This window comes from Tigriopus californicus, chromosome 8, assembly GCF_007210705.1.
Source record: "Tigriopus californicus strain San Diego chromosome 8, Tcal_SD_v2.1, whole genome shotgun sequence".
NCBI lineage: Eukaryota > Metazoa > Arthropoda > Copepoda > Harpacticoida > Harpacticidae > Tigriopus > Tigriopus californicus.
Window position 1 is genome coordinate 1,348,895 of NC_081447.1, and position 10,874 is coordinate 1,359,768.

General features: G+C 44.3%; 2 protein-coding genes across 2 annotated transcripts in view; one reads left to right on the forward strand and one right to left on the reverse strand.

The window, feature by feature from the left end:
* Window positions 1-3,731: 3,731 nt before the first annotated feature.
* On the reverse strand, window positions 3,732-7,758 carry LOC131885196 (uncharacterized). Its single transcript, XM_059233154.1, has 8 exons — window positions 7,599-7,758; window positions 7,365-7,481; window positions 7,129-7,290; window positions 7,018-7,069; window positions 6,615-6,957; window positions 4,460-6,543; window positions 4,080-4,360; window positions 3,732-4,011 (listed from the first exon to the last, which is right to left on the reverse strand). The coding sequence occupies exons 1-8, from the start codon at window positions 7,662-7,664 to the stop codon at window positions 3,847-3,849; spliced, it is 3,270 nt and encodes a 1,089-aa protein (XP_059089137.1). The 5' UTR covers window positions 7,665-7,758; the 3' UTR covers window positions 3,732-3,846.
* A 1,028-nt stretch (window positions 7,759-8,786) lies between these two features.
* Window positions 8,787-10,874, forward strand: part of LOC131885183 (patched domain-containing protein 3-like) — a gene marked incomplete in the record, with an annotated part of 28,156 nt that continues 26,068 nt past the window's right edge. The window contains 4 exon segments of the mRNA XM_059233135.1: window positions 8,787-9,227; window positions 9,480-9,567; window positions 9,640-9,895; window positions 9,959-10,032. Coding sequence (XP_059089118.1) covers window positions 9,221-9,227; window positions 9,480-9,567; window positions 9,640-9,895; window positions 9,959-10,032 — 425 coding nt within the window.

Here is a 10,874-nt window from a genome sequence, read left to right on the forward strand (position 1 = left end):
CTGAAATCTTGGCATTTGAAGATTTTTGAATGCGCTTCTTTTGAAGAGACCTCGCTAAGATCTGTTTACCACACCTTTTGGGGGAAAAAACCGTACCGTAAAGGCTTCTTAGCGGAATAATAGAGACACGGCTAGACTTTTGAAACAAAGAAGATTCTCTTTACATCAGTTCCTATTGGGGAGGATGGATTTCGATTTCGAGGTTCTCTACGGAACTGTTACCACAAGCTCTCGCTTTATAATCATCCGGCTTGTGCCATGTAACAAAGAGAATATTAGAGAAGGGAGGGTGGCTTTTTTCAAGGTGAGGCACATACAGTGGCTCTTTGTTCCACTTGGAAACTACCTCAGGACGTTCCAACCAACGACGGTATGTTACCGATGTACCAAAAAGACGGCACAATAAAGTCATAACCATGTCCCTCGAGGGAAAATGAATGGCATTTATTAGAGCAGTTAGTTTCTAGATGATCTCGACAGCACATGGCGTTGCTATGGGAGGGTCCATTTGGATCCCTGCGTCAAGTGCTCCAAGTGTGCCAAGTTTGCTGTGCGTCATCGGACCGACATTTGCGAATAGAGAGCTTCATGCTGCCTATTTCGGGGAACGCAAAACGAGCCCCACATGGAACCCATGTTGGGTTAAAAGGGGTGGAAACGATGAGACTACTCAACCACTTTCTTTCAAGCTCATTCATGGAACATTTTCGAGAAAGACACAATATTCATTGAAAATAGAAGCCTCGAGTAGAATGTGAAAGACACAATCATAATCATAAACTGAGATAACTTACGTACATGTTGATAACACTAGTGGTTATCAAAAGCAAAAACTTTATTTAGGCGTAAACATTATCAACATTTTTGGGTTCATGATTTAATGTAGCGTACAGGTATATGATCATAACGACGTTCATATCCAATCAATGACCTTCAACCAATAAATATGAATGACTTAACAATGATGGCTCGTTTTCCAATTGTCGAGACTTCCCAATTGGAACCCGTTCCCCTAGAACTGTAAGTACTCGTACATTCTATTATTGTCCTCCCTCTTTTTGTTCCCTTCTTCCGTCGCCAGCCTTGTTGATTGTGAATTGAACGAGAGTAAGAGTGAAAGCGGGAACGAATGATGCGAGCGAGAAATACGAGAAGAGCCGTGCACGCGTGGCAAATGTTCCATATTTGTTTATTGATGTGTCCCTCTGACATACATTTCGACCAAACTCTTCCAGGACGTCCATTACCCCGTTGGTCTGCTTTTGGTTTATTTTTTATGAGTGGGTTATGGCATCATATTTTGATATCAAATCCGTCAGGGGAACATTAGTTGCCTAAGAGCATGTTGTTGTTTATGGTGCATTGTCACAGAGAGAGGGTGAAATGTCATCTGAATTGATTGAAGGAATAAAGAACAAGTCGAATACTAAAAGTCAGGGTCTTCACGCCCTTCGTTTCAATTGAAAGGCCTTTGTTTGTGTGATTTTAGCTCAAAGGGCATCCTCTCAAATTATGTCATTCAACGTCCATGATGCTTTTTTACGATCAGCCAACTGATATTTTATGATTGTGTCATGTGAAAGCAATGCTAATATAAAAAAATCTCGTTCATAGCGGGGTTGTTAGCGGGACATTTCATGTCCCAGACGAACAAAAACTAGGGGAGCAAAATGAAACCAGCCATTGGGGGAGCAAGAGGTTGGCAGTAGCCTTCAAAGATCGGAGCTTCTTTTTCCCTCGTGTTCGTCCTCGTTCTCTCCCCTTGGACAACTTTACTGGACTCAAGGCTTGACGGCTATCTTATCATGATAACAGGAGAGTGTCGAGAGCGATAATGATCACACCCTTTCACACTCACCCACCACAGAGAAAAGTGCATTTCAAATGCAGGCCATTAAGTATCTATTGACAAGCACGCGACCTCAAGTAAATGGTCTCGGAGCTTACCTAACTTCGATCCAGGCTTTGGTCCCGTATCCCCCGGTTCTTTGCCATCGATGGCGTATTCGATTTCGTTGAACACTTCATTGGATGAATTAAAGAACTCGTTTTGAGGCGGAGGCGGGGGCGGCATCATCACACGGGAATGAGGTAAACGTCCCTGAGCCTCGAACAAGGCCCTCAATTGAGAGGTGGTTGTCAATTTGGACCGATGTCGGCCTTGGCCGGAACTCACAAATATGGACACCTGGTCCAAGCACGGCTCCATCACAAGATTCAATCCTATTGGTAGGAGATGCTTTTTCGCCATCTTGACTTGGACGTCCAAAGCAGACTGACTGATCCTTCATGTATTAGGTCACATGGAGGCAGAAATGCAGGATCTCGAGGGTTTTTTTTTTCCACCCCCCTTCGCAACAACGCGGGAACGTTTCCACGACTTGGAGCTCGACTAGCCCACTTTAGGATCTCGGGCGAGGCGGCGACACCGTCGTTGTGAATGTTCTACTTCTCTACTGACTGCTACGTATTACTAATACCACTCCAACAACAACAGCATCAACCCTCGAGGTCCCTTTGAGGGAGGCTGATTCCTGCCAATGTCTGATCCATCCGCGGTCGGTCCTCGTGCCCTCGTTCCTTCAAATTCAACCCCTTTTCACATCCCTCTGGCTCGATTTTTCAGACTGTCTGACGGAGAAACGAGATCACCGATTCACGAACACATCGTAGAATTTGACTCTATGGGCTCTCATTTTTGCTCCACGGTGGGAAAATTTATTCTTCCCTTGTGTCATTAGGCATAGCTGATGACGTTTAAACAGCGCTTCAACCCAAACTATAAAATAGCCGAGGACCAAGAGGGTCAGAATTGATTGGATCTGGATGGTTCTAAATATGAGTTGATGCCAAGAATGGACATCATAAACTGTCATGTACGCAGCACTCCCTGCCATAAATTATCACTGCCATACAAATCAGTTCTACTCTCGAGAGAATATCAGTGCTCAGGAACTGCTTTCGAGGAACCTGGCGCACCCTCGTCAACCGACCTCAAAACAACAGATCCTTGGAAGTGAGGAAGAGCAGAAGCGACCTCGCCGAATTCCCTTGATGTTCCACAAAAACCACCCTCCTTGTTCTCCTGCCCCTGTGCCCCTCTCGTCGCCATTCCACCCTCCTGTTCCCTTTTCCTAGCGAAGATCCCAAAACCCTGTCTAGACAGGGAACTTTCTCCTCGGTCCTCATTGGTCGCTCCACTCTCACCCGACCAATGGGATTCAGGGTCGTCGTACGCATTGTCTGGATTCTCTCCCCTTAACCTCATTCTGCTTGCCGTCCTCACATGCCGCATGCGCACAATGAGCTCGAGGGAAACGAGGATTAAGCGCCTCATGTTCACCCTCTGGTCTGCAGGTAGGGGGTTGATTAAGCCCCTTTGTTTCCACAGGTCCAATTGTTCATCAGTAGCGACAGAGGACGACCACAATTCCTAATAAGAAAGCCCTCAATTATGTACCGTTTGTTAAACATCATGTGTGGTCAACATTGTTGAGGAAAGAAGGAAGCCAGTGAATCGTTGGTGTGCTCAAATATGCAAACAAGCCGGATGGTGACGGTGAATCAGTGGTGCAAATTCGAGGCTCTCCTAAAGGGAGGAGGATGCCACGAGAGAATGAAGTATAGGGAAATGCAATCTTGAACCCGTCGTTGCTTAATGCACAAATGTCTCTGATGCTCTCGCTCAGTCCGGGAACAACCAAATGCCGTTATTCAAAAGAAACCAAATATCCGTTGCATGCAATATCTTATACTTGTAGGTCAGATCTTTTATAACTAATTTCGCTTATTGCGATGGTTGGAGCATATTTCTATAATGTTTCATTCTCCCAAAATATGTTCTCGTTAAGAATTGCACTGATTGGGATCCTTGAAGCATATTTTTGTGCGTCGATCGGATCCTAAAGCGATGTTGCAGGAGAACGTGAAATAACCGCAAGTGGAAGCCTGGCTGTAATTGGTTTCTTTCCATGTCGAATCGTCCTTTTCGTCTTCTCCTGATGGTCTCACCTGCAAAGACGAGATTATCTAGTAACTTATCCTGATATATTACCTAAGTTTGCACCTCCAAACGATACCTTAAAATGACCCCCGTAGGTTGAGCTATGGCTCCGATAGTTCCCACTTGAACTGGGAACATATTGGTAAGTTCCTTGACCGGTGATTTGGAAAGATCCAGAGTAGGGCTTATTATAGCATGGATTGTTCCCAAAACCCTGGCATCTTGACTCGTCAGTAGGCTGTCTTCTTGACGCGACGTTGGTGCCTTCACTTGAGGATACAGGTCTGCCTGTGGAACCAATTTGTGAGTCCGGTCTTGAGGAACTCGAACTGGATGAAATATCTCCCCGTTCTTGACCTTCTCTGCTGTACGGCCAAGGCGGATGGCCTGTGGAACCAATTTGTGAGTCCGGTCTTGAGGAACTCGAACTGGATGAAATATCTCCCCGTTCTTGACCTTCTCCGAATGGAGGGCGAGGTGTTTGGTAACCTTTTATGTTTGAGCCCGTTGAAAACGTTGGAGGCGGGGTTACAACAGGTCGAGAGCTTGAAATAATTTGGTTCGGATCTTTCTTAGGAGGCTTGCCTTGAATATCATCATAATAATACTCGGGTTCGTTCCCGTAAGAATCATAATAATCGTAATAGTTTGTCAGTTCATTGTCTGTTTGAGCTCCTCCATTCGGAATTTGACCTGGAATTGCCACTGGAACCTTATTTGCTTCTTGGCCTTGGTATGGATTCGAAAGACTTGGGTTGGGCCTTCTTGTATACGTCTCTTTAGGTGACTGCCTTGCATGATGGGTCTCGTCATTTGACCGATCAAAGTGACCGGGCGTTTGTGATGGATACCGATTTTGGGAAGGGAAATTGATGTTCAAAGTTTGGGTTTGGGCTTGTCCTGGACCTTGAACAGTGGCACTGGCACTTTCTGATTCACTGGAAATTACTCGAGCTCGGTATCCATTGGGAACTTTGTACCCTGGAAATCCTGGAACTTGCTGACCAGCCTCATACAACTTTCCATTGGCTGTGTTACTAGCATCGTTGGAATATCTAACTTCAGGATTTCCTTGCACTCTCATGTGATTGACATAAGCATTCTGAGACTGTTGGTAGTTTGGGCGTGGTGAAGGCTGTCCAACTGGATTTGGAGACTGACGTGTGGATGCCTCTTGGGGGTAGCTTGACATTGGATCTGATGGATAGCCACCTGTTCCAGGGGGTTGTGGCGCATATGTCGCGGCGGAAACGGGTTGCAATGGCGGTGTCTCTTGATTTGTGTTACGCCTTTGATAAATGGGTGTTAATTGGTCATTGGTCTGAGCAGTTCCAGAGTGTCCAGTCGTATAACCATTGTTCTGAGGTAGAGAGTGTTGACCGTTTGATCGGTGTCTCGTGCCAGGAGCATAATGGTAGTCACTCTGTGAGGATTGGATGTGCTCGTCCATTGGTTGGGGTCGATGTTCAGATACGCCCCTGTATCCAAATTGCTTTCTCCGATTTTGATTATGATGCATCCCAACTTGGTCTGTTGAACCAGTGTTTGGTGGTTGATCACCGTTGTTTCTGACCTCATTTCTAGTGGAGGAGCCATGCTGTCCTCTTCTAGTTCCAGAGCCTGCTTGAGCAGCCCCAGAATACATTTTTCCATTATCCAGATTACCGAACAATTGACTCTGAGCTTGTCCCATGTACCCTTGACTTTGGGCGGAAGCTTGACCTCCACCTAAAAATCCATTTTGAGCATTCGCTCCTGGTTGAAACCTGATTTGGGCCTGGCTATTGGTTGCCCCTTCTCCAGTGGCTTGAGCCCCAACTTGGCCACCTCTTTGATTGGCTTGTAAGTTGGTACTCGAGCCTCCGTGTCTATATAAGCTCTGACTGTTAATGGCGGAATTCCCCGATGGTCCCACTTGAACTTGGGTCTGCGAACCCGATCGAGCATTGATTGAAGTACCCGCTTGACTTGAGCTACCAGCTGGACCAGCTTGAATATTGCTGGCCGAGGATTGGCCCCAACCCCCACTGGATTGGGATTGACCAGAGAATGACCCAGTCCCAGAGTAGGATCCTTGAACCTGGCTTTGCGTTGCACCAGCACCATATCCACCCCCACTTGAGGCGGATGCCATGGACCCTTGTCCACCGTGTCGAACCTGACTGGATGCTTGGGATCTTTCTTCGCTCTGCTTGTCTTGATAAACATTAGTGCCCGGTTGAAACGATCCTGTCCTTCGCGACAAGCCATCATTTGCCACAAAAGGTTGATTGGCGAAACCATTCGATGGAACATATTTGGCAACATGTCCCGAGTTTGGGTCCCCACTGAACCCCCTGGAACCACTTGGATCCCTGTTACCTTGACGAATACCACCAACCGTCCCAGGGGCTCCATAACGATGTTTGTCAGTAAATGGAGTAGACCTTTCCTGATATGGAACGTGATGTGTGTTCCCCGGGGGTGAAGGTCCTGAATTAAGATTCTGGTGATGGCTTTGGCCCACAGTTGGAATTTGGTCTCCATAATTCCCGGCATGACTGGGGAAATAAAAGTAACCCTAAATGAGACTGGCTTAACAAATGTTAGCACTGTTTTCATTGTCAAATACTTGGGTGGTTGACCTGCTGCCATTCCGTGGGCGTCAATTGGATCGCCTCTTGATTGCGAGTTCAAAGTGGAACCGGACCCAAAGTTGTTGTTGTAAGGACTAATCCAAGGAAACATTTGACTTTGGGCTTGTCCCATGGAGTTTCCACCGGCTAAAACCGTCGATTCCACGCCATCACTTGACGCTCGAGCGGTAGCTTCATCATTTTCATCGCAGTTTCTGCCATTTGGACAATTCCTGTGTCTCATCAATTGGGATTGGGTTTGCCCGGAGAAACGCCTGGCGTGTCGCCGATAGTACCAAATGTTTGGATCTTCTACCGATCTTTTGGACCGGTTTAGAACTGATCCAAAGCAAGACTTTAAAGAGTCAGGTTTAACTCGAGTTTGAAGTTACACCTTACCTTTATTGACCACATCATACCGAGGTAGTCGGTCGCACAAGGCGTCGTCGAACTAGAAATAATACTCGAATCAAATTGGGAGCCCCATATTTTGTTCCATGCAATCTTCACCTTGGGAAATGACTCTTCAACATAAATGGTGTCTGATAATCTATCTTTGGGAAGGATTCCAGATTTTAGCCTTGACAAATGGTCCTGAAAGCTGAGAGTTTGGGCATCCAATGGAAGGATGATGCAATAGTTTTCCCAAAAATTAAGATAGCCAATTTTGCCCTAAAAAGCAACAAATGTGGATTGTATGTTCAAGCTAACTTTCTTACTTGTGCCTTAGACTGTATGAGATCTACCTCTAAGAAATCGTATTTGGTAATGACATGACCTTTAGCCGGTTTCAGAACGAATTTCTGAAGTTCCTCTGAGAAAATGACCTGCATATGATTACCATCGGCATTGGGAATATCGAACTGGAATGAAGTGAAAACATCGAAAGGGTTGCAGAGGTTGGGTGATAATCATTCACGAACTGAACAAAAATCACGGTAACCATTTGGCGATGAAACCAACTGTTAAAACCAACAAACCTGTTCCGATCGGACCACATGAATGAAGTACAATGCCCAAAAATGCAGGAGGCCAATTTGCCTCATGTTGCTTCACCGTTTCACTCCAATGAATCGTTGCCAATCGCATTTGGCAACGAAAAATGTTGCACTAAACTTGATTTTCACCCTTCCAAAGGGAAATCAAGGTCGGAGGATTTCTCTGGAAACCGGTTCAAAAGGTCACCTAATCTCGAACAGAATACTTTGATCTCATTGCATTTAGCTACCCGGCCCGCCGCCTAAGCAATTGACGACAACCATTTTTTATATAAAAAATAGCAGGGTGTTAGTCGTTCCTCAATGAGAGGAACGGATTACCCTTCCAATTACTTTGTCCAAAAAGAGAAATTCATTACATAACAATTACTTACAAAAAATGAAATGGGGGTTTCTCGTTACAATTACTTTTACTCAAATTTTACATGAGTAATATTTCAGGTTTTTTACTTCATCAAGACCATACTTCGCTAAATCTATAGCTATAACTGTGTTTCGAACAATCTTGAAATTTTTGATTACCTTATATACCTTAATCAGTAATAATATTTTTTATTTGCCTAACAGTGCATTATTCCCATTCTTGTCACTGTTCACTTGGCTGCGCTAATGGAAAGGCATAATAGGAAAATCATTTCTTTTCCAAATTTGAACTACATAAAGGTCAACAGTATCAATCTTAGGGGGGAATAACATACCTCATGCTTTTTTTGAAATTTGAAATCTGGGAAGCGAAAAGCATATTCAAAAGGGGAAAAAAGATATATTCAGGTTGGGGATTTCGAATGCAGACAAGGTTAAGGAATCGCCACCAACCAGAATCAACAGTGTACTACCACATGGTTATTATCTAAGCATTGCTCTCTCTCCACCTTCCAACTTCCACCCTTGCCAACATGAGCAGACTTGGCCGTAGTCAAACCTGTTCATTGGTTGGAGAGCATTGGCCAAAATCAGGCCACTCTTCTGATGATTGGGCTGATAGAGGAAAGGTTCTCATCAGACTGGGTATCTATCATTTGAACCTCCCGCCATTTCCGTGACCAATGCTCTCTCTCCCTTCAAAATTCGCTTTCTCCTGTGAGCTTCTCTAGCTGATTTCCTGCCTTGTTTATCAGTTCCTGTTGCCGTCGGAGATGATCGGGGTAAAGTTATCGTTCTTCTTGTTCTCGAAAATCTTGTTTTATTCGACCCACATGCCGAGATCTACAGTATGTACACTCCAAGCAACTTTACAAGGAAGGAGCATGAATTTGTCTGGAGATTTGGTCACTGGATGGGATGTCCATCATCGTTTTGATTTTGTCAAGTTCACATGTTGAGCTGCATGTAGCACTCTATGTGTGTACGTCGTCTTCCCTTACGTAGAGGGCAGACCGAAAGAAAGAATTGCTCTGCGTTTCACTTTTATTTGACACAATTTTCGATCATGTTTGTTTGTGAAGTATTGAGGATTTGGCCTCATTATTGGAGTTCTCGCCCCTCCCATTCCACTAGGTCTTGAATGTGTTATTCAGTTCAATTTGAGGCCTAGGCTGTGTGAGTCTGTCGTTTGACGTTTTGAACCTCTTATCGTCTTGGAGAGCCATCCTTTGTTTGACAAGATGTTACGTACGTATCTACTTCGACAACGTTCTTCGATTACTACAAACTGGCGCTATTGTACATAGCGACTACTCAATAGCTCCTACCTAATAAGCTCATAGCTGGACCCTCGGCCAATGAACGAACCTACCTGCTGAAACTAGGCAGTGTTATCATTCAATCAGCCGAATTTTGACGGAGTTCATCCAGAGGAATTCGAGGGAACATTGCATTCCGGCAGCATTTCATAACCCCAAGTGTGTTTCTTTACTCCTGCAGATTTTGTGTTAGAATGCGTAAAGTCGCATTCTCGAGTGTCCAGTATGAAATTTCGAGTCTCTGAATGGATGGAGGCTTACTTCAAGCGGTAAGACCATTACCATTAACGTGAGCCAGGGATCTGATTCGTTTGTTTATGTTTATTTTCATTGACAAGTAGGCATGGCCAATGGGTATCCGCGCATCCATATCTGGTCATTGCCCTGACCTTTTTGGCCACTGTGTTGGGAGGGGTGGGGTTAATGAATTTCCATTGGGAGGCCAATGCCATCAAGCTCTGGATCCCGTCAAATTCCGATTTTACAAAGGACTTTAATTATCTGTGGACCAACCACCCGCCGGAGATGCGCTTCCACTCGGTGCTGTTCACTACCAATACAGGAGAGAACATGCTACAACCCAAGTATTTCAGACAGGCAAGAACAACCGACGACTCTGGCGTATTTGGGATGATTTTTCTCATGACAATGCTGTTTCAGATGTACGAGGTACGGAAAGCTATCGATGCCATTCAACTCCCTGATAACACGACTTGGCAAGATTATTGCGAAAGGTAGGACAAGATAAATAAATGAATAAATAAATAGATGAATAGGATAGTATTAGCTGTTTGAAATACTTAGGGTGGGGATAACGGAAGCCACAACCAGTCTTTTAGAGATAAAGTAGAATTCAAATAAAAGGATTAAACTTTCTTCTTTTCCCTCTTAGCTTATTGTGCGGAGTGATTTGAGACGAATATATGCCCAATATCATCAAACTCTATAGGTCAAGATCAGTTCGTCGTTACAAGGAGGCAAAACAGAAAAGGCAAAATTTGTGCCATTATTGTCACTTTTAAAAAGCATTTTGCCCAAACTCAAAACGCACGCCTTAGAAAATATCGGAATATTATTCGAGGCTTTCAGATTATCTTCGCTGAGCCAAATTCAGCGTCTCTTAAAGGGAGAAATAAGCACTCCTGGCTGAAAAAGAACAAAGACAACATGTAAAGAGCGGGAAAAGCCTCAATTGTAGTTCCATGCTCCACAATGTATTTGATGTATACTAGAACAGTGTTGTGATATTGGGCCAAGATATTAGTAGAGTGGCACAACTATAACCAAAAATGATATCTTTCGTAATTTTGTTTAACAATCTACTTGAGAGTTGAAAATTCAAGTGGATCACGGTACGATTTGGTTTTGACGTTTGTCTAATTTCTCCCTGCACAAAAAGTCCAAAATCAGTGCCTCACTACATGTTTTCCTTGATTCTCCTTTACTTCACATGGCTAATACGGGCATCACCAGAACTACACACCCTAAAAAAACTTGGCCCAATTTCACACAAAAGAAGATGTTTAACTGCTCCCCTATTCCTTGAACGTGTTTGGTGATGAATATAAAAAAAAAA